The following is a 23,938-nucleotide window of genomic DNA, read 5'->3' as shown; positions in this document are numbered from 1 at the left end:
AACCTCCTTAACTCTGTCGTCTAAATGGAGATTTTTCGAAGGATTTGACACCTTGTTTTGTAGAAAGTGAAAGAAAATAGCTAATTTTTCCTCACACACCTGTAAGCCTTCCCAAACTCATCTCGGTTTGCATCATTTAGATGTAAATCATTTCATTTCAGAATTTCGCACCCCTTTTAAAACAAAGTCTGAGGAAATAGGGTAATTTGGGGGTTAACTTTATCTGCCTATCCAAAGTTTTTCAATGGGAAGCTACAGCCGCCCATCTACCATCTTGGAAAAGGAAACTTTTCCTTGAACTTCTGAAATGTTCTAACTCTATAATTTATATATAGAATATAAAGAATGATAATATATATGATGATGTGGCCTCAAATGGTCTAGTGGCTACTCAATACTACAGACATGAGACAAAGGTTTCACGGCTTCGATTCCAGACATTACTGGCCAAATCTTGTGTCCTTGGGAACTTTCGTCACTCCAGCCAGATGTAAATTTGGGTACCTGACGTTGGTTGGGGAGGTAATGAATAGTGGAAAAAGATGGATAGGCTCCATCTTCTATTACCATTCCCCAGACACAGAGTTTATTTGTTTCATGTTTATTTTTTGTGTGGAAATTGCACAACCCACTGCCCCTTCAACCTCATAAAAGCTATGAGACCACCTTAAAATTTTTTAATGATGATGATGATAAAGGGACGACAGCACCTTGTCCGAGCACATAGTACAGGTAGATAGACAAGGTCAAGATACATGTGACGATGTTCTAAATGTGTTTTTCAATATAACGTCAAGTATAAAGTGCTCCAACAGTCATATCTCCACACTTAGGTGGGTAGAGAGTCACTTTATCTTATGAAGTCCACATGCATAGAACCACTCAGTTAGGTTCAAGTAGACAGTACGTCAGCTAGGGAAAATTGGAGAAAATTGAATTTGGGATTTTATGTGCTGAAAGATGAAATAACAAATCCAGATGAGATGAGACTGTAACTGTATATTTCTCCTCCTACCCTCCACCCACACTATGATACAGATGGCGTAGCACATTTGCAGTTATTTAGATGTGGGGGTGGTTTTAGACTGCTGTCAAACATGATTTTCTTTCATCTCTTTATCTTCTTTGCTACATACAACCTACATGAAGTTTTCAGAAAGAAATGTTTGCAATTATGATGCAGGTAACTTTCAAAATTACCTACACGAGACAAGCTTTACCTGCACTGCTTCTTTTTCTTTTGATGATAGTGTCACAGACTTTTCATGTGTATCTCTAACCCTGGTGCAGTTACATATCAGAAATACCTACGTAGCTCCAATATTACTTGCACACACACACTCACACACACACACACACGCACACATACCAAGGGCATGGACCAGTGCATGTTACACAATGTAGGTCACAGGGTAGACATCAGAAATACCTGGCAGTGCACAGCTCAAATTCTACTGCACCAATTAACCAGAATATATACAGTAGGTTGTATTTCCAGCGCTGAAACTGTTACATATTACGTGCTCTACCCCCAAGAGGGGAGGGGGTGGTTGCGGCGTACTCCCGAACACGATTCTCCACTTCCCTATGTTATCTGCACTGCATTCCCATCAACAATCAGACGTCCACAGTTATCTACTGTGGAGTGATGCTGATGATGGGAGGAGTGGGTGGCGTAAAGGTCCCAGCGTCATTTTATCTCTCGTGGGGTGGCTGGACGTTTTCACGTAACACAATTTCTGCTACACCCTACGCCCACCGAGGTCTATTCAGTTTTTATCCAGGTGATACAGGATTACATGTGGGTGGGATGTTACATATACAATGTACTTGTAGCTGTCTTTTCCTTTTTAACGCTCGTCAAACAAGATGTTGATGGGGGTAGAAGATTTAGCAACGCTTGTAAAAGAAAATTTTGATGGGATGGAAGATATCTGTCCTACATAAGGTTGATTTCTTCTAGATTGAGAATCACTTAGTCAAGCTCGTAAGAAATGATGGGAGCATCAACTTCGTCTGGATATTACACGTGGGTGGGGTGTTACATAATTTATACAATGTACTTGAAGCTGTCTTTTTATGTATAACGCTTCTTGTTGAACAAGATTGTGATGGGGGTAGAAGATTTAGCAATACTTGTGTAAGAAAATATTGATGGGATAGAAGATGTCTTGACTACATTTGGAGTTGAGGAGTTCCTCTTCCAAGTTGATGGAGTTCCACTTAGTAAAAGTCGTAAGCAAAGACAGGAGGGCGTTGACTTTGCACAAATGTCATTTCTTCTGTAATGGTTGTCAACAAAAATTTGGTGGGGGTGGGAGATGTTTAAGCTCCATACTCACATCTATAAGATTGATCATTTCTTCTTCTAGATGGAAAGACACTTAGTCAGCCTCTTGAGAAAAGACAAGAGCATTGACTTTGCACGAATGTCGTTTCTTCTGCAATGCTTGTCAAGAATTGGTGGGGGTGGGAGACAAATTTTTAACTACATAGTTACATTTTAGATTGATGGTTTCTCCTTGATCGAGAATCACTTAGTCAAACTGGTAAGGAGTGAGCATCAACTTTGTGAAAAGGTCACTTGTGGGTGGGTGCAGTGCCAGAAGGAGTCACAGGGGGAGCTTCATCAAAGACAACAAAGCTTTCTCTACTCAGTGGGTGTTGCTGGAGTCAAGTCAAATGTCAGTGTGGTGGGATGCAAGGCGTTGGTGTTAGAAACACTCAGATATAAGCCTTACGAAGGACACTTGCAGTCTGGAATCCTCTCTGATTTTTTCTTGCACGGAGGGGAGAGTTTGGTATGTCTTCCTTTGAGATTTCTTAGCCATTTCTTGGAACAGGTTGTGCCTACTTTGTGAATTATGTAAATGAGACCTCAGATATATATAATTTTGTTTGTAGGACTGTGAAACACTTGTAATGTTTGAAGTTCTGTCTTCAATCCCTTGACACACTTCTGTTCACTGTCGGTGTCTTTCAGTTGAAGTAAGATCTGTTTCTCCTCAAGTTTGATTCTTTTCCTAAAGGTAAGAAGCTAACTCATTTGCTCTCATGGTTTTGGAAAGTTTGGTTTGGTAGACATTTGTAGAACTGTGAGTTTCCTTGTCAAGATGTGACTGGTTAGATTTTGATTGATGGACGTGTCGATAGAAGTAGTCAGTATCGCCTAATAAGATTGATTAGGTTGTGCTTACATAAGCAACATGCATGCATTTTTCATGTGGATTGAACTATCAGGAACATTACAGGAAAAGACATGCCTTTTTTCCTGTACATCTTTGACAATGTTGTTAATTATGTCGATAAAGGTTAGATATCCAGGTAGGATGCAAGATAACAGTTACTCAAGCAACTGGATAGATTTGAAAACGGTCAGACGTCTCAGGTAGCATCCACTTACAGACAAGCTATGTATCTGAACATCATTGACAATCTCGTAAATTACGTCGATGAAGGTTATACATCTCTAGTAGGTAGGTAGGAGACACATGATAGCAGTTACTCAAGCAACTGGATAGATTTGAAAACGGTCAGACGTCTCAGGTAGCATCTCCTTAACAGACAAGCTATATATCTGCACATCTTTGACAATGTTGTAAATTACGTTGATAAAGATTAGACATCCAGGTAGAATCTGCAAGAGCACAGTTACTCAAGCAACTGGATAAATTTGTAAATGCAGTTTCAGACGTTTCAAATAGCATTAACTACCTGTCGTCAGTGACTAAGAAGGATCTGAAATCTAACATGGAATTTAACCAATATCTATGAATTGTTATGTAAATGAAGTGAAGGCTATTTTTAGTTAGCTCTGTCAAACCCTTTTGTTGGTTGACTGTTGATGATAAGCAAACCAGGGCAGTGGTTTTAGCTGTCCATGGAAAGTGTACGCAAGATCTCTTCTTGATGCCATCAGCTTTGAATCGACGTTTGACCTGCTATTGCTAAAGTGTACCGACATTCCTTGCCTTCTTTTTATCTATTGTTTTGTCACTGTAAATGACATACCGCTAGGGCTGTCCAACAAATTGGTGGTGGCTAGTACAAAGGTCCACGTGTATATGCTCATAGTAGGTAAGATCTAGGGAAGTTCTTCTCTTAAGACAATCAGCTCAGAATAACCGAGTGACTTGCTATCGCTAATGTGCACCAAAGATCCATGCATGTCCTACTCTGTCAAAGCCTTTTCTCGGTCAACTGTTAACGATAAGCAAACTATGACGGTAGTTTTAACGTTAACGGGCAGTCTTTTCCAGGTCTTTTCCTAGCCCAATCAGACTTAAATCACCTTATGACCTGCTATCGCTAAAGTGTACCGACGTTCTGTGCATGTCCTACTCTTTCCTCATGAAAATGGTTAACTGTTGAAATGACAAACAATCTATGGCATTCCGTTGGCAATGTTTGCCAGATCTTTTCATAACCCAATCAGACTTAAATCACCTTGTGACCTGCTATCGTTAAAGTGTACCGACGTTCGGTGCATGTCTACTCTGCGAAACCTCTTTCCTGCCGCCGCCAATCTAAGACCCGATGAAGAAACAAACGAGCAGCTGTAGAACCTGATCAGGCTGATGAATTCCGAGGCTCGGCGTGACCCAGTTGGAGTGAAGCGGGCCATCGCTCAACTCAGACCTGTCAGGGAAAAGAGCAATAACTGTAACCCTCGCACCTGAGGCTGCCCTAATTTCCCTCCAGATTAATCGCTGACACAGCTTGATGGACGAATCTTTCCTCGGTGCATGAGGTGGTCAAAAGATGCTCTTTACTTCTGTTGCCACTGTCATTTAGTAAGAAAAAGCTTCTCTCAACCTCTGTCCCTATCTCTCTCTCTTTCACTCTCTCGCACGCTCGATCTATTTCTCCCTCTGTCCCCTCTCTCTCTCTCTCCCTCTCTTTCTCTCCATCTCTTTCTCACTCTCTCTTTCTCCCTCTCTCTCTCTCTCTCTCTCTCTCTCTCATGCTCTTTCTCATGCTCTCTCACTCTTGCTTTCCCTCTCTTCGTAAGATGGCAAAACAGATCTAGAAAAATCCTATCATGGTCTTCTTCTATCAAAAAGATACTCTTTAATGTTACCATAACTTGTACACTCTCTTTTAGTTAGAAAAAAGCCTGCTCTCCCTTTCTAAGAAAGCTGGATTGACAGGGATAGACTGATGGACAAATCTACCCTGGTGAATGAAACTGTCTTCTTCTTGTCTTCCTTTCACAGTTTCTGCCTTGAGACTAAGCAGATAAAATTAAAGCTTCGCCAATTTATTTCCTTTGTTCATTGACATTCCAAAGTAAGAATTGCAGTTTACCAAAGACTTCCCCTCAGAGTTTGCTTCCATATTGATCTTCCAGTCTTGCATTTTTGTTATAACATCCAAAAACCAACAAATAGCATTGCTGTGGCCCAAAGAGTAGTCAAGCAGACAAACTAGTTGTAGCTATTACTTTCCTTGGTACTGAAAGTCTAGCTGTTATGTATATGCTAATTACGTCTTACCTTACATAATGTACAAATGGGTAATTCCATGTCTTGGAAAGTCCTATTCCCATTCTAATGGCTTCTGTATTGCAGTTTGAATTGCTTTGGGTGAGCATCAGTATGCTATCATGCCACATGTACTTCTGTGCCTCTTTTGTCAAAGTGCACTCATTTTGGGTCAGCAAATTTAGGCAGATTAATTAATGGGGTTGGTAACATGAATGAATGTAGAATTGTTCACTCTGTTATTTTGAATGTTCTTGGGTAGAAGGGTGAATAGGTAAGCTTATGTATAATGAAAAGAACAATACTGAAATAAATTGAAATAAATTTGAAAACCATATCAATGATTTTCTGAAGGACTATAAAGCCTACAATGTATAGAATGTTATGACACTTGTAGAATATGTAGACAGTATAGAGGCTAATAATTTATGATAGAAATATTGAAGTATAGAACCACACATTATTGATTTATAACTAAAATGATACCTAATGTGCAATCATATGTTTCTGGGCAGTTTTAAAAATCATACATTAGGTATCAATATTCTGAAACACCAAATTCTTTAAATGTATGATTTTTAACTGCTCAGAAACATATGATTGCAGATTTTGATTCATGTACCTTGCATACAAAACTACTGTAAAGTCCTATATTTTTGCAGGGACTTTGTGGTAGAAGGGGAAGAGAATTTTAAATCTGTGGTTGAAACCATTATGTTGTACAGAAGAAATACAATGGAAATGCATATTTACGATGTCATGATTTTGCTGTAGAGAGATCACCGTAAAAATACAATCACAGCTAACAGTCCAGCTGCAGGAAGCGCACACATAAACTTGCTCAATTACATCATATGTTGTTGTGGTTTCATCCCCTCTATCCTGTTACATGTATACTGTATACAGGTACCTGGGTATATGATTTTTGTTCTCAATTTCATAACTTGGCCTAGGAAAATTATTGTTGTATTTCCAATCATGGTCATAAAAAATTATGGTTGCTACATATAGGTAGGGATTATCTCTTTTGTTTCGGATTTCAGCTGTCAACATAAATGGGACCTAGGTTTGGTGGATCTGTGTACATCACTTTTCTATTGGAACAGAAATGAGGAGAAAATTCTGGAAAACAATCCTGTTATGTATTTATCACTCAGATGTCAGATCAAAAATGTTATTTCTGTTGCTGGAGGTCAACACAAGAAAGGGCTCGAGTCGGCAGGTTTTTGCTAGGGTTGGTCGAGTTACCAGAAACACAACATCAGTTTCCTTGGCCCTATCTGTTCTATCCTGTTCTAGGTGGCTGTAGCAACATACAGTTCACTTGTGTAATTGTATTATGCATGAGGTCAGAAGTTGGCAAGCAAGTCAGTCTGAAGAACAAGATCGTAATCTGAGGGGGCAAATTAGATCCTAGCTTTCTCTGGTTCCAAGAAGTCTCCTGTGACTCGAAAATATGCTATGATCTTAGGAAACAAAATCTTCCAGTTTCTTTGATGTGGTGGTTTAGATGCATGTCCTGGTGTGGGGGAATATTAAGAGAAGTAATTTAAGGGTACAAATGTGGTCATCTCTTTTTCCTAAGCATCTCCAGTGACTTGGAAATGTTGTGCCATCTGATATGAAAGCATAATTTATTCCTGTGATGTAGTACTTCAAAGGTGCCCCAGATACTTAAGAAAGTTATGTAATGGCACATATGTAGTTATCTATGCCTTCAGGATATCTCTTGTGACTGAAAACATTGCTGTACCCAAAGCAAACTAGATTTATTTTGGAGATAGGGTGATTCCAAGATATCCTTTGGTGTAGGGCTACATGAAACAGTAATCTGAGGGGACAAATGTTATGCTAGTTTTATATCAATTGTAGGGTTACATGAAACAGTAATCTGCGGGGACAAATGTTGTGCTTGTGTTACATAACCTTGTAAGGACAGGACGACTATATTTAGGGGGTAACCCCGGTGGAACTCAAACGTGACTCACAAGGCCACAAGAATTGCCACACTACACTGGCAAGCCTTGGCTGAGGTAGGTACATTTTTAGAACTTGTGAAAGTCTTAGAAATAATCAACCTTAGCATTAGCCCAAAGATTGATTTTTATGTCTCTATGAGCAATTTTGACATCACAAAGCCATATGATCTGCTAATATTTTCCTTTGCATTTTGATATGGAGTTGTGTGAATGGACAAATTAGTGTTAGCATGTTGTGAAGGCGTGAAACCCCGGGTAGGATTTCTGTTTGGCTGACTCATATTTCTTTAGTGTCTGTTTGAATTTAAAGACAGGAATAGTTGGTAATTAAGAAAGAAGTAACATGTTATCTGATTTTGTTTATTTGTTCATAGAAATGGGTTGACTTTTTTTAATAGATTTTGGTGTTTCAGAATATGAGCAAGAGGTAGAAGTATAACTTGAATGTGTATTTGTGTTTGTGTTTTGTGTGTGTGTGTTCTTTACTGATCTATGCACAATTCTATTTCAAAAAACAACAGGATACAGGTAATGCATTAGCCTAGCCTGGCTGAATACATAATTGATACGACCACAAGAATCAACATGACACAGAAATAGATGACGTATAAATGACGAGCATACATTACTTGTCCGTATTCATAACAGGACATTTTGATTGTCCAACATATGATACCTAGTAATATTGCCATTTCAAACTGTTTTTTTCCTTTAACCATTATTACATGCACCTTTGCCAAGAAGGTTATGTTTTTGGTAAGGTTTGTTTGTGGGTGTATGGCTATATGTTTTCTTCATACTTGAGAAGACATGGATGGATCCCTATGATACTTGGTAGGTGGTTAGAGCTCAGGAAAACGAAGGTCAAGTTCGATAATGGGCCTCCTAGCACCTTTTTATGGTATTCCAGCGGAACTTCCTGTTTGGTATCTTGTGTTCTGGACATGCTATGATAATGATTTCAGTGGTAGATTAAGCTCTTCTTTTCTTCATGCATGTGAAGCTCAAGACAGCCTGCAGGTCACTTTTCATTGAGGTCATGTTGGCGGAGGTTTGTTTTTATTGTCAGATTCAGACAGGAAAAATTCATGTTATTTTGTTACAATTTTAGAATTTCTTCAAACACTGGGAAGTATTTGTTATGTGATGGAACTCATTCATTATTTTAAGCATATTAAGTAACTGTTTGAATCATATTCATAAACCTGTATACTTGAATACTGTGCATTCATCTATTTTTGCGGGGACTTAATTTTGCAGTAGGAGAGAAAGAAGGCTGTTTTAAGTTCACAATTGAAACAATTCTGTTGTATACTGTTAGTAGTAATATGTTGCAAACTCATTTTCAATTTTGTAGTAATTCAATATGAATTTTGTAGTAATTCTGAATTTGCAGTAGAGAGTTCACCGTGTAAACCGTTCAAATAAAGCCACCGCAAAAATTTCAGGATCTACAGTATCCCGACAAACATAGTTTGACGATCAATGTTAGACGTACCAACTGCTGACCATGTAAGAATTAGGGATGTTCCCACAGTATTGGACTTGACCTTGCTACATATACAACAGAGCCCATCTAAAATTACCCTCCATCCTAGTTGGCATTGACCTTGGCAGTCCACGTCTGCTACGCTGTTCTTATGGAACTAAACCGGCTCTATATTTATCAGGAGATACACGTCTGAGTCAGTGAGTTCATAGTGTCAGGGAATTTTATCTATTGATCTAATGTAGCTAACGTTTCTTTGTATGTTGATAATGAAAATTTTCTTTTAAATCACTACACTGTGTGATGATTTTATATAGCATTTATATAGACCTGATTGTAACTAGTAACATTTCATGTGATATTAGAACTAGATTTTACATAATCTTAGAGCTTGAAATTCTTCCTTTGGGCTTTCAGTGCTTTTGTCTTTTTATACCGATTTTACCAGTGTTTTGATAATTGCATATTTTGTGTCCTCGTGCACATTTGAAGGCATATGATTATACTTTTTTATTTAAATGATCATTGTTTTCAACATAACTCCTCAAATCAAATTGTAGATTGTTATAATCTATGTCTGGATGTTCATGACATGGTACTGTTTTTGTTTTGGTCCTGTGGGTTTGCTGTTGTTGTCGTTTCGTCATTGTCAGGTCTGTGTAAAGCACACATCAATTTGCTAACTGATGTTCACAGCTTGGTTTAAGTGGTGTCCTCTTCCAGACCTTGTTTACATTTTTTCCAAGGGGCTGCTGGTTGACCGCATCTTACAATGTTTATGCGTTAAAGAATATTATGGTATAGTGTAAACTATGTTTTTTTCACATAATGTATCAAAGATATGATACATTTTATGTTTTGTGTATTGAGAAGGTTTTGGTTTAATTTAGAGTAATTTGCCCCTTCCAGCATCAGGCAATGGCTTCTTCTCTGCTATGTCAGTTATTCTCAAGCTATGGGGATCACTTTTCGCTGTCCATTTTTGGAAGCGGGGACATGCCCCGTGGATACATTACGTTGTTCTTGACGTCAAGGCGGACATAAAAATGGAGGGGAGGTTATTTCATTCATATTCCAAATCACGACCCGCATATGACCTAGTCCGCGGGGGATTAGCGGATGCGCTCATCTCTCAGCCACTGACAGCTCTGACGTCATCACGGCTTGTATAAGCAGCGAAGCGGGGTGGAAGGGTTAGTGTGGAAAATACCGATGATGCAGTCATCGTTTTTTTCAGCTCAGCCTGTGTTAGTGTTGTGGATCTAGATTTGTTGCATATATGTACGAATTATGTTATTGGAAGTATTAATACCTAGTTTCTAAAATCAAAATATTCTGGATTGTTATTAATTATTAGCTGTACGGGGGTTTTTTTCAGCTTAGCCTGTGTTAGTGTTGTGGATCTTTATTTCTTGCGTCAATGTACGAATTATGGTTTTGGAAGTACAAGATTTGCTTAGTTTCTTAAATCAAATTATCTGGATTGTTATCATTAGCTGTACCCATAGCAATAATCGTTAGATAGAATAGTGTGGAAAATACTGAAGGATTTTGTGCCTCGTTTTAGCATTCTTGCAATGATGTAGCATTAGAAGTATGAGCTTTATTAAGTTTTCAAACCAAAATATTGTTAGATGATTAAATAGATAGCTATCTAATCTGAAATGATCTACACCCATAACAATTAGAGGCTGCAATCAATTGTGGTTAGTGTGGAAAATGCTGATGATATACATCTTGCATTGATGTAGAAATTATGGCATAATTGTTTTACTTAGTTCCTTATATACATGTATATACCGAAAATAATGATTAGATGATCTGAAAAATATCTTAAGTATATGAAATTATAAGCTTTATCTAGTTTAAAATTTTCAAACTGAAGTATCTGTATGAGCATGTGATTAGCCCAGTATATAAAATATGCAGCCATAACAGTTATAACATTAACTCTTGAATAATTATGAGTCAGGTTTATATACTGGACGTAATTGGTAGAATCTATGTTCTGTGAGAAATGGCGAAACAGCCCTAGATTTTGTCATCAGTACTTGCTCACAGTCAGTGTTGTTTAGCGTAATTATTTTTTCAAATCGAGAAACAACGAGTAAGATCTATTAGTAGTAAGTTTTCATTTTCATCCTGATTTATTGCTAGATATCTTTCTGTGACCTGAAAGATTACTTTCTCAGAGACGTATGCCTTTCTTTAATGTTGAGTTTCGTTCGTGTTAACTAGCTGTGATTATTATAAAACTGAAATGGAACCAAGGAAATGAGTTGGTATGGCCGGTGAGAAATCATAAAACAGCTCAGCGAGTTTGTCTCCAGTACTCGCTCATAACCTATAGCTAACGCACGTCTGTGACGCTAAACGGTGTGAAGAGTGTGTTTGAGTGCGTGATGGCGTATTATTAATGGACTCCATCCGAACACGATGTTACACTTCATCACTCCTCTGACGTCAAAATGCTGTCGTTTTTCAGCATGATTTGCTCTCCATGGGATGACCTCAAAAGTTAAACGTGCACTTTGGTGGAGTTTTCATTCCTGACTCTGTTAAGGGGGGATAAATTGGGCTTTCTGGGTGCTTGATGTTCACTAATAGGGCTTTAGTATGGCAGCAGCTGCGTCATAGAGGGGGGGTGAGTTATTGACGTCAAAATGCCGTCATTTCTCTTATCTTCCCATCTTGAGCCAACGTCTGGCTTATGATAGAGAACTGAGTTTTATCTACACAGTACAGTATACTCGTTAATTGTTTCATCAGGTGTAGTTCAATGATTACAATGTTCTTCATAACCTAGGAAGCTTGCAAGCTGGTAAGGGCTGTTGACTTCTAAAGGGATTGCATCTCTGAATCTAGACGCTATGGGTTTGAATCTCTAGCAGGTCCCGATGTTGTACCTGTGGGAAAGGCACACCTATTTCCTCGCTTGACTTTTGTGAAAATGATTAATACCGAAAGACGACTGAGGTACAGCCAGGGATACCTTCACAGTCACAAACGACAGAGCATGTAATCATAGACTTTGATTCTACTGTACATGTAGCTTGTTCCTAAGCTAGAGATATTCCTTTTCTTTTAGGCTGTTGTTCGTGACCAGTGAAGCCAGGGACTGAGGTACAGCCATGGATGCCTTCAAACCATAGAGAATTGTATTGACTTTCATTTTACCGGTTGTTTACCTAGTACAAATGTTCCTTTTCTTTCTTGTAGGCCGTTGTTCGTGATGGGGAACCAGTGAAGCCAGGGACTGAGGCATAGATGCCTTCGATTCACAGAGAATTGTACAGACTTTCATTTTACCGGTTGTTTACCTACAAATGTTCCTTTTCTTCCTTGTAGGCCATTGTTTGTGATGGGGAACCAGTAAAGCCAGGGACTGAGGAACAGCCATGGATGCCTTCACAGTCTTGAACCACAGAGCCGGCTCCGCTCACTAGTGCTCACTACAACTGGGTTGCCTTAAAACTTCTCCCCAACATGCTGCACTGTGCAAACAGGCTCTGAACCATCGCATAGCTAGGAACCCCTCACAGAGGTAGGAGTCTTCGTTTACTTTTGTTGTGTGAGGTACTGTCATCTTCGTCATTTTTTATCGTAATACTTTTAGAAAGGCTTTGACTGAGAAAACAGACCATCCCGGCCCATACAGTGGGGCTTTCGGGTTATGCATCAATGCCCCGCGGGTTTTTGCGTGTATCCCCGCGGGTTTTTGCGTGTACCCCCGCGGGTTTTTGCGTGTATCCCCGCGGGTTTTTGCGTGTATCCCCGCGGGGCAAAAATTGTGTCACGGAACCCGCAAGGCGGAAAACGTTGTGTGAGACCTTCAGGCCAGCGGCGCTTCCGAACTCACGGACGATCTGTTGAGCGCCGATGGAATCCCTCGCGGCCATTTGTATTCTGTGTACATCGGTCACATTTCACGGCGACAATTTTTTGGGGCCGGTGGACACTTCATTACGGAGATTTCGGTACCGGTTTATAATGAGCTTGCGTGTCCGTACCGTAATAACTGATTAGAGCGTCCATTTCACAACAGTAACGTTGGATACGGCAAGGACATTTTATGGATACAGTGAGTGATTGATCGGAAGAAGCCAGTTTCCTTTTTTTTCCAAGCGGTGCGCATGAGGTTGTTGACCCCCAAAAAAGTTGGTTACGCAGCTTGCGTTGACATAGTGCGGCGGGACGATGGTGTTTACGTTCGCGGTTCTAAAAAAGAAAGACAAATAAGAGATTGGCAATAATCAGATTTTGAGTCATACATGTTGAAGACTAATTGATTTTGTTTCAGCGTAGATTTCGTTGCCGACCTCGGACACTTTTAATAGTTTTATCACTGCGTTTCGGGCTCCTGATCCCGGTCACAGACTGGGTGGGACTTTCATTGCTCTACGACGACCAGACTTGTTAGATTGGCATTTACTAAAGGTTTTGTCTGAGCGAAAATGGCATCATGGTCAAGGATATTGATCCGTTCTTGATTTTGACGCCGCAAAATCGTCATGCCAATTAGGAGATTCCAATGTAAACTTTCCCCCCTTATACGGATCAACGTAGGCTGGTAAGAGATCATATTATACTTTATAGCAGAAAAATATCAGATTTTACCGAGATCGATTTCTGTCTTGCACTTGCCGCCCAAGACGGTCATTTTATGCAGTAATGAACAACTCCCTTTAATCACCTGTAAAAACTCGCACGCCGACGAGAAGGAGTCAAACACGCCCCTGTAGATCCCAGCCTGATATTTTCGAATTTTCACAAGCATCGATACGAGCATTGTAATTTTGTATCGGTTCCATTCAAAAATAGTTTTGACAGAAATAGAATACTAGTTGATCGACCAAAAGTTGGATTTTCGAATCTCAAGGTTTTAGGCCTGCGCTTGCCTGTGTCCGCCGGCTGAAACTTCAGTAATTTGACACAGGGCGCCGGCGGGTCTTCGTACACACGTGCTGACTCATGATCAATAGCGAAGAGTGTGTGTAACATATCGATAAGTAATAAAGATAAGTAATAATAAAGAGTATTGATAAAACAGGAATGTTATTGTACCCTATGCCTAGTTGATTTAGAAAAGTAAACAACGAATCTCATCCACTGCGACAGTAGAGTCAGTCCCCCCAGCCTGGCTGTTGCTATGGTTGTGATTGACAGTACACATGTCGGTCCTATTTATCGGGTCGGACGGATGTCTATTATCAAAGTCAATACAGACGTGCAAAATGTCTCTATCGTGGGCTATGCGATAGTATAAGTAAGTTAGAAAATTTCTGATCAAGGATTTTTGACTGCGAAATGAATACAAATGGCGGGAGTTACTGGAGTATATATTTATGGATAAGTTATTTAAGTTGATGAAGGCTATACGCTATCAGGCCTTATGATTAATTAAGTTAATACGAATACAACAATATAGTGAATGAATAGACATCAGTAGCTACTTTTCTAAGCTATGATTCAAGTTTCCATCTGCCGGCTTCCGTGGAATTACACTGCTGGTCGTCGAGGATGCAGCTGGGCGACCAACAAGACCTACCTGTTTCCGTCGGAGCTCTTGGGCCGTCGAGAGTGCATCTGGGCGATCAACAAGACCTACCTGTTTCCGTCGGAGCTCTTGGGCCGTCGAGAGTGCATCTGGGCGATCAACAAGACCTACCTGTTTCCGTCGGAGCTCTTGTGGGCCGTTCATGGTCATCGGATCGACTCAACCATTCCACAGGGAATACATTAGGCGTTTCGACGATTTTAGACGTCTTGATCACATCAAGTACAGATAGAAAGCAATGATTGCTGAAATATTTATCATCATTTCTTGATTTCAAAATGATGGTATGAAACAGACACAAAACACAAATGTTGTTTTCCTTTCAAAGTTCCGTTGCATATCTGTTCAAATTGTGTTGGCGCTTGTACTTAACGTAACTAACATTAAACTTCTACTATGTAAACTTTCTAACATGTTTGACAACTGTTATGGGTTTTTGAAGGATGTTTCCTCTTCACTTGTGCTTGGTTTGTTTGTCAACAACACAATGTCATGTACATTGTACACACTACGTCACAGCATATACAGGGGTGACGGAAGGTAAGTTTATACCAGGATCATCGATCATCATTGGGCAGCTACTGTTCCAGGAGTGGGACATTTTTGCGACTGGTGAGACAACAGCCAAGGCGCTGCTAGAGGTATGCTCCAAAATCTTTGGACCCTTCGGGTACTAGCTCGACCAAGTTTATAACATCCTTGGTTCAACATTTCAGTTGTAACTAATTGCTCATTTTTGGTAAGTTACTACAGAAGTAACATTAGCTTTTAGTCGTGATTAGTTTGGTTTGATAATTACGACAGACGGTAGGTTACTTAACGTATGTTAGTAATAATTCAAAGAACATGAACGTGTTAGTGAATAGCTGTTAGTTGGATGTTGAAATAGTTCCGTTTATAATAAACAGTCAAAGTCAAAAACCATGAAAAAAAGACAATTCCACACAAAATAACTGGTAAAATAGTTCGGCGATGGTCCAATTCGGCGAATAGTATCACACAGTTAAAAGCGTGCCTCCAAACTTCCGGGGAAATTTTATCTGAAAAAGAAAACAATAACTAAAAATTAAAGCATTTCAATATAGTACGGGATTCATACGACAATATTACCACATATACTAGTACTCAGATCGCGTGGATCATTTACACCCACACCAAGATAAATTTCGATTTCTCCGAAACTGTTTATAGAATATAATAGAACAAACAATGAAAAAATAAGTACATGTCAACACAGGGCGGAGAAGAAAAAAACAACGTTCAGAATGCTATTACAATCAGCGCGGTCCGCTTCTTTGAAAACATGCCGTCAAAGAAACCGCGCCTCGCCGCCCATGTGTCAATCAAACTGAGCCGTGCACGAATCTACCTGGGGTCTGGACAAGACCAGTTCAAGTTACAAATTCGGGAGGTTCAATTTTTGATACAAATTATTCCACTGGTATCTGAACAAGTTACATACTCAGTACACGCGTAAAAAGACCATCATATCTATCTATTTCCGACCGCAATGATGCAGATCTCATGTTTGCACTAGAAATCCTTAATTCGACAACATGACGCCAACATGACAAAGGAACATGCCCCATGCCATGGTGTTTGCGCGTCGTGCGTCAAACTTTAGGAGCCTCCAAATTTGCATAAACAGGTCACGTTCCAGTTTTCAATGCGGAAGCGGGTTCCCACGATCACGCGGTACGGAGCTTCAAGCTCGAACACAGCCCGAAGGAAGATAACTGCAGGTCGACGCTTGTCAAATAGACATGCCTCTCCCGTGCCGTGTGCCTTGTGTACCTGGTAGTGGGACCTCCAGGACTTTGCACAACTACAGGAGCCGTACGGGTCATTCCCTGACGATCATTCCGATAGCATTTTGTTCGGAGCTCGAATTTGTTATTGTTATGCTAAGATAGTTTATCTTTGCCGGAAGATTACCAGACAAACACAAATTATTCTATTTACAGTAGCGTCTACAATGATTAAACGTACACTATTCATTATGAGTACAAGTACATAATACCGCTACCACGGATGCCATCTTCTTTGGGTGGCCCTGACGCTAGCCGCGGCATCGAGGCGTCCGCGTCGCATCATCGGACACGTCATGATTTGCGGTGTTAATACCTTTTTATGATATATAAAAAAATACATCTTGGTGGAATAACGCCACTAGTGTTTATTTGTTCTGTTATTTTTACCGTATGTGCTGCAGAGTCGGCTGTCAATCTGCTCTAGAGTCCGCTCGTGAAAATAGTTGCAAAATCTACCCGAAACAACGTGGTACAAAGCGGCGCTGGTGCGTTCTAGACTGAAGGTCTCACACTGCAGATCGGGCTGCGGGACAGACCGACGGCCCGCGGGGATACACGCAAAACCCCGCGGGTATACACACAAAAACCCGCGGGGGTACACGCAAAACCCCGCGGGGATACACGCAAAAACCCGCGGGGATACACGCAAAAACCCGCGGGGATACACGCAGAAACCCGCGGGGATACACGCAGAAACCCGCGGGGATACACGCGGGGTTTGATGCATAACCCGAAGACCCCACTGTAGCTGAGAACCATCGCATAGCTAGGAACCCCTCACAGACATAGGAGTAAGTCTTTGTTGTTCAGTATGTAATCATTATTGTCCAAAACTCATGGGTGTTTGTGTAGTTAACTCACTAATTAACCTTCTTCCTAATAAGGCAGCCATTTGGCACCAAATTCGTATTGATTAGTACGCAGTTGGCAGCAGGGAGAGGGTTAAATTTATGAGGCCTTCATAGAAAACAAAGTTTTTATTCCTTCAAATGTCCTTCAGTTGCCCTTCACCACAAGTCACGATGGAGAAAGCCGAGTCACCTTCTCTGTCCGTGAGTGTGACCTCCGACCCAGAGGTCGCAGTGGACCCGACCACTATCCCTGCAGAGGGGGAGACAGCCGAGACCACGAGTGACCAACCCAGCTCCAGACAAGGTTCCCTGTCCCGTGAGAGCAGCCAAGAGGGCGCTACAACGCCAAAGGACGGATCACAAGTATGCAAATTTTTAGCACGAGTATGCAAATCATTTTGCACTGTGGATCTTACATGTATAGAGCATTTTCACATGACGTCATCACTGTGTCTGTCACCATGTTGGTGTCCCTATTTGCATTTCAGTGATACATTGGTCAAGCATTTTCAGAGATTTGAGGATCTTCTGACCCTCTCAAATAAGCCAAGTCAAATGTCTACAGCTCAAAGAAGAAAATTCAAGACGAATACTTTTTTTAAAGATTGCAAATCAAATACAAAAAATGCTGTGCCTGCACACCAACATGGCAGTCAGCACCTGTCTGCTTCATTGATATGTAAAGTGCTTCATTGATATGTAAAGTGGGTAAAAATGCTCTATAGCTAAATCATCATCACAAAACGTAATGTCACTAGCTCATGTAATTACTAGCTCATTAGGATCACTCACTTGCTCAATCACTGACTGCACCATCTTAGTTCATTGTTTCCTATCTTCAGAAACTTAAAATCTGTCGATTAAATTTTGGTCTTGTGGCTTATTACCAGCAAAACAAACACAAAGTCTTAGCAAGAAATGTTGTCTTCATAATAGAGTTAATTTTTAAAAAAAGCCAAATCTGCCTAGTAAGTAAACATTTACAGTAACTGGAAACAATTGCAGAAGAGTATGAATATTTAAAAAAATGCAAAGGAAATTTTACATGCCAAAAAATATGAAAAATTTGCAAAGAAATCTCAATCTGTGTACTGTATTATCTAATCTGACAGTGTGTAAAATTCAAATTGAATTGCAATTAAAAGTATTGGATACCAGTACATTGCATACTTGCTAAGTAGAAGAAATATTTCATCTACCAACTTCATTTTCTTCCCTGGTACTTTCCAGTATAGATCATTATGTGGCAGTTTTGTTTTAACCTTTAGCTCACTAAAGTAGCCATTTGGCACCCAATTCTCTATTGGTTACAGAGTTAGGCAGCAGGGAGAAGGTTAAAACAGTATCAGATATCAAACAATTAGCACAGAGAAAAACATTTGTTCATCTTTTATTTGATTTGCTGTTTGCTTTTTCTTTCTTCTTAATAACCCCCATTAACTGTTGGCACTAACATTGACACGTATCATTGTTCCGGCACAATCATTTATGTCACCTAACAAGAACTTACATTCTCACAACAGTATGTGTGCGTAATCTGTCATGTACGCGGTTTTGTTCTCGGATGTCACGAAACACGTGAGCATGCATGGGTGCGGATGTTGTAGTACTGTTGTCCTCGCTTGCAAGGATTATATTAGCTCCACTGAACACAAGCTGTGCCTCCCCCTAGCACTTGGACTGGTGGTATCTTCCATCTGCATGAGCTGCCTGATAGTACAGTTTTACTCACTCCAACTTTTCCCGGCCTTTCGTTGACAAATTTGTTTCGACGCTAAAGCATGGTGTGTCTAGTTTGTTTCAGTCTCCTTGTTTGTCATGATGGGAAACTCACAGTCCTGTTAGTCGAGTTTTTTCTACAACCATGTAACTGTAGATGATTTGAATGCTGTTATCTCAGACACTGACCTCTACCCTACATTTGTGCTAAATATGACCATGTGTGGTGCACAACAGGCTGCAGCCTTTATTTAGCCGTTGCCGCATACTTTCCTCTTCTCTCTGTGTCCTTCCTCAGACAGTCTGACGTCAAAACTCTCTCTGCCGGCATGCCAGAGTGCCGCTTTGCGTCACGATTATTTTTATGCCTCTTCCCAAATGAAGGACACTCGGTCGACACATTGCAGTCGTGAAAAGCTAGAAAACAACACATATTCAAACTCTGCTAGCATTAGAAAAGCCTCTTGTATGTTTTTGTAGTTTTCCTGAATTGTATAAAACATCAGTGGTATACGTACCCATGGTAACGGTTGTCCCCGGTGATTGTTCCCGTGGAAACACCAATCAGATCCAAGTGCTAGTGGAGGAGCACCACGATGGTGACGATGAGTCGGAGGAGCCCGGCGGGCGGCGCTACGAGAAGGCCGCCAGGTCCGACCATCGTGGCGACGCGCGGATGTCATCTGAGAGAGGGAGGGGGAAGGGAAAGGTTTGTATTGCTGCCTGTGTGTGTGTGGAGGGGGATGTAGCCAGAAATCCAGCCTAGCATGAAAGTTCATCTGTGTTGGTAAATATAGAATACAACACGGTGTTACATTTCGTATTGCCCAAGGTACCAACCAGCGGGAGGGCCGGGACCGTGGGTGATTCAGAATTTACCGTGTTGTATTTTATTTATGTCATACCCACCCAAAAAACATACATTTCAATGTAAAATGCTCCAGAATTTCAGAGAGTTTTGTGTCCTCAAACAAAAAAATTCTAACAACATCGATTCCAGTGTCCAAATCTGGTATTCAAATTTTCGACAGCGGCGCAACTGACGCACTCGAAGCGAGTTCAAATCGTTTAAATCAAACTAGGAAAGAACGTACCGAAGTTCCGAACACCTGTATCGAAGGTTATTGAGGTCTGGGTATGATTTAGATATAGAATACAACATGGCCTATTCCGTATCGCCCGAAGTAACGGCCCGACCATGGGACATATCAAACAGTGATGCGACCCGTGGAAGGGCCGGGACCAAGGGAATGATCTGTGAGTGTGTGTGCTGTAGGACATATACATGTAGGCTACTTGGAGAACAAATTAGTAATTATACAGTAGAGGAGTTCAGGCTTGCGTGAATCACTAAGACTTTTTTTTTCAGCCTTGACCTGTCACCTTTCCAGAGTTTAAAGGGAATTATTCTTGCATCACTGGAGGATGTGCATCATTTCTGTCAACATTTAGATGCATTCTGAGCTTATGGACTTACTGCTGCTCTATGCTGTCTAATTTGCATATTTGGGACATCATAGTTTGCATATATATAATATGGGAGATTTGGTCACATTTAAAACATGTTGCATGGAGTTGTCACTGTTGTGGCTCATTCTTGTACAGTAAGTCAAGTACAGTAACAGCGTTCTCACTGCACAATAGAGATAGCTTTAAACAACGCTTGCAGTCAGATGTGCAAAGGTTAGGTGTGACAGGTCGTTCAGTGTAATATAACCAGCTGCTGTCGCACCGTGTGTCTGCAAAGCTGGTGGGTTATGCCGAAGGGCGGTTATGCCGGCTATATAGATACAGATTTGAGGCTGAGACTTTTATGTCCCAACTTCGACACAAACAAATAAATGTATGCTGTTGTCTTTCCAGGCTCACCCAAAGATAAAGCTCTTGGTGAGAAGTCGTGCCGTCCACGATGACACCTCACCCCCTGCGACCCCCGACCCTCCCACAGTTGAACAGGTGAGAGACCTTGGAGATACTGCTAAAAAGGTTTTTGTTTCCACGGTAGTCTAGTTGGAACCTGGAACTGTGGCACGTTAAAAGCATTCTTTTGAAAAGCAAACAGTGCATAATCATTGTGATTACGTACAATTGCCAATTATCATAATGTATGCTTTTCTGCTTCTCAAACAACCTTTTTTCAAGTGCAGTGGCGCTAGGTTCAAACTGCCATGTTCATTGCAATGCGACTGGTGGACTTACCTTGATTACAACATTCAACATGCATTTGAAAGCATTGTGCTTCTTTTGTGGGGGTATATTTCCTTGCAGAATTAATCTAATGGTCAGGCGCAACATCCCCAAATATTGGGAGGTCTCCGACAGGTGTTTTGTCTTGTATCCCACCACAGAAACAGTCCCCTACAAGTATTGTAATAGGTCTCCTACTGATGTTTTCTTTTGTGTCCTACTACAGAAACAGTCCCCTACAAAGGAGCTGAAGTCCCAGGAGAGCGGAGACAGTGCCTGTAGTGGGCTGACCACGCCCAGAAGTACAGCCAGCCTTTCAAGAGGTAGACCTGTTTTTTCTAACCTATTACGCATGCCTTCAAAAGTTCTTGGGTTGCAAAATTAGGAAATATATGCTGTAAATTGCCCCAAAAAAATATTTCGGGAAAACAGATGCTAAAGTCAGTTCCAAAGTCAAAGAAGAAGATGTGAAAGAACAAAAATGAGGAATTTATTGTTTGGTATACCAAACTCGAGTTTAGTAATCAAATCAACGTGGCCTAAGTGTTGAATCATTTTTCTTTTCTCTACAGATTCCAGTCAAGATAAGGAGTACACAGATTTCACAGGAGTGGACCTGCACCAGTTTATTGTAGATACTCTCAAAAATAACCCTAGGTCAGTCAATTGTACATAGAATACTTTCAAATTAGTGATTAAAAGTATTTTTTAAAAATGTAATGCTTCATCCTCAGTCTGCTTTACCTTATGCCATGATTTCTGTATTCAAGGCAGATTTGAATTGTTTTGTGATAGTAATGTAACTTCTTCAATCAATCATGTCATTATGTACTACATGTACATGTTACATTGTATAGATAGTTAGCAACATGTGCCCACTGCCAGGTACCACTGAGGAGGTTAAAGATAGAAGGAGAAAGCATGCAATTATATATATAGCACCCGCTGCGGCCTTTTGTTTTGCCGTACTAGATCTCGCTGGGTGTTGTTGTCCGCAACCTCCTTGCTTAAACATATGTACATTGCAAAAAACAACCAAACCAATAAATGAAATAAAATGCATCGCAAAAATAGAGTTGAATTGTCTTCTTGGTAACCATATCTTTTTTCATCTTTCTTTACAGAGATAGAATGATGCTTTTGAAGCTAGAGAAAGACTGTATAGAATTAATTAACGAGGAGAAGTAAGTACATCTTCTGCATTACTGAAAACTCTTATCATCATCGGTTTACAGAGTGGAGAAAAGGATTAATTATAAATGTGTATTTTACAATCAGCTATTGTCTAAGACATATATATACACTGTACACATTATATATTTATAGATTATATATATAATTACATATTTCCACCAATGACATAGTACCATAGAATGTTTTGCCTTATTTCTTATTGCAGCAGTGTTTCCCATTGGCTCTTCAAGACATACCAGAAAACATTTCCATCAATGATGTTGTACCGTAGAATGTTTTGCTTCATTTTTTCTGATTGTAATTGTGTTTCCCACTGGTTCTTCAGGACACACCAGAAAACATTTCCACCAATGACATCCTACCATAGAATGTTTTACTTCATTTTTCCTTGTTTTAACAGTGTTTCCCATTGGTTCTACAGGACACACCAGAAAACATTTCCACCAATGACGTCGTACCATAGAATGTTAGTGCACAGAGTCGCTGCTTATTTTGGCATGGACCACAACGTGGACTCGACGGGGAAAGCTGTAATCATTAACAAGACGTGTAATACTAGAATGTAAGTCATCCAATTCTTATCAATATGAAGTATGAATGAACATTTATTTCATTAAACTGTAGTACAGACTCGAGTGCTCCCACACAATAAATTAGGGCAAAACATTTTTGGCTGTTCTGCTGCAGTCTTCCTCAGAATTCAAGTGACAAAACTTCCTGGCACTTATGACCATACTGGAAATACGATCAAAAAATTGTTATGATAACCGTTGCCTGTGTTACTACAATAGCTTAATATCTAGTGTTAAATATTCTATTTTGGTAACATTTGATAACATTTTCTTGCTTCCTGAGACTAGAGCAGAAATTTAGTGAACACAGACAACAATAGAGGGGAGAAACGACAATCACAACTTAAATCTTGAATTAAGATAGTATACAGTGACAGCTTTGATTGATAGCTTTTTTAACATTCGGTAACATTTAACACCAATAAGATAGCATTTTCTTGTTCTTTTGCCTCCACAGACCAGAGCAGAAATTTAGTGAACACATAAAGGACAACAGTAGAGGGGAGGAACCACAGAGAAGACAGATCCTACAGAGAGACAGAGAGAGCAGCTCAGAAAAGGAGGAGGTCAGTGGAACATGGTCCATCCTTCCTCTCAACGTAGTTGTCCTGTTTTAATCTTTAGCACACTGAAGTAGCCGTCTGGCACCCCAGTCTGTATTAGTTACAGAGTTAGGCAGCAGGGAGAAGGCGAGAAGGCTAAAAAAGTTTTTTTTGACAGGGCTGGAAATGCCACCTCCATAAGAGTTTGAGCTGTGCAGGTATTTTTGATGTCTACTTGCATCTGACCTGCACAGATAAGGGCAGTAGTGGCACACAATCATGAATAATGCCTTACATTCTTCATAGTAGCAGCCCTGATAAACAGTAAGCTTTAAAATGGTACCACTAGAGACATGTTTAAGAATTTTTTAAATGTTTTTAGCCTCACCAGTCCTTGACTTTTACACTGTACGGTAACTGCTTCCCTTCTACAGGTGACTTGGTTTCCTTAAGCAATTTATTAAGTAAGACCTTAAGCTTCTTTGTTCTATACAGGTCTTTCAAGTTTGACAATAAAGACAAGACATTTCGAAAGGTTCCGTTTTTTTTACATG

General features: G+C 40.2%; 1 protein-coding gene across 20 annotated transcripts in view; it reads left to right on the top strand.

Moving 5' to 3' along the window:
* Window positions 1–23,938, top strand: part of LOC136445518 (cAMP-regulated phosphoprotein 21-like) — a 98,422-nt gene that overhangs the window by 56,624 nt on the left and 17,860 nt on the right. For 17 of the 20 annotated variants that reach the window (XM_066443555.1, XM_066443568.1, XM_066443567.1 and 14 more), the window contains 9 exons: window positions 12,300–12,495; window positions 17,320–17,533; window positions 19,458–19,598; window positions 20,753–20,845; window positions 21,303–21,399; window positions 21,649–21,733; window positions 22,201–22,260; window positions 22,692–22,832; window positions 23,300–23,408. In XM_066443555.1, the coding sequence (XP_066299652.1) occupies window positions 17,342–17,533; window positions 19,458–19,598; window positions 20,753–20,845; window positions 21,303–21,399; window positions 21,649–21,733; window positions 22,201–22,260; window positions 22,692–22,832; window positions 23,300–23,408 (918 nt within the window). In that variant the 5' untranslated portion in view covers window positions 12,300–12,495; window positions 17,320–17,341. Of the gene's footprint in view, window positions 1–7,479; window positions 7,517–10,035; window positions 10,145–12,299; window positions 12,496–17,319; window positions 17,534–19,457; window positions 19,599–20,752; window positions 20,846–21,302; window positions 21,400–21,648; window positions 21,734–22,200; window positions 22,261–22,691; window positions 22,833–23,299; window positions 23,409–23,938 lie in introns of those variants that run through there. The other 3 variants (XM_066443557.1, XM_066443556.1, XM_066443570.1) reach the window with 3 other exon arrangements.

Source organism: Branchiostoma lanceolatum, chromosome 12 (genome assembly GCF_035083965.1).
Source record: "Branchiostoma lanceolatum isolate klBraLanc5 chromosome 12, klBraLanc5.hap2, whole genome shotgun sequence".
NCBI lineage: Eukaryota > Metazoa > Chordata > Leptocardii > Amphioxiformes > Branchiostomatidae > Branchiostoma > Branchiostoma lanceolatum.
Note: the sequence above shows the minus strand (reverse complement) of the source record. Positions and strands in the feature narration are given on the sequence as shown.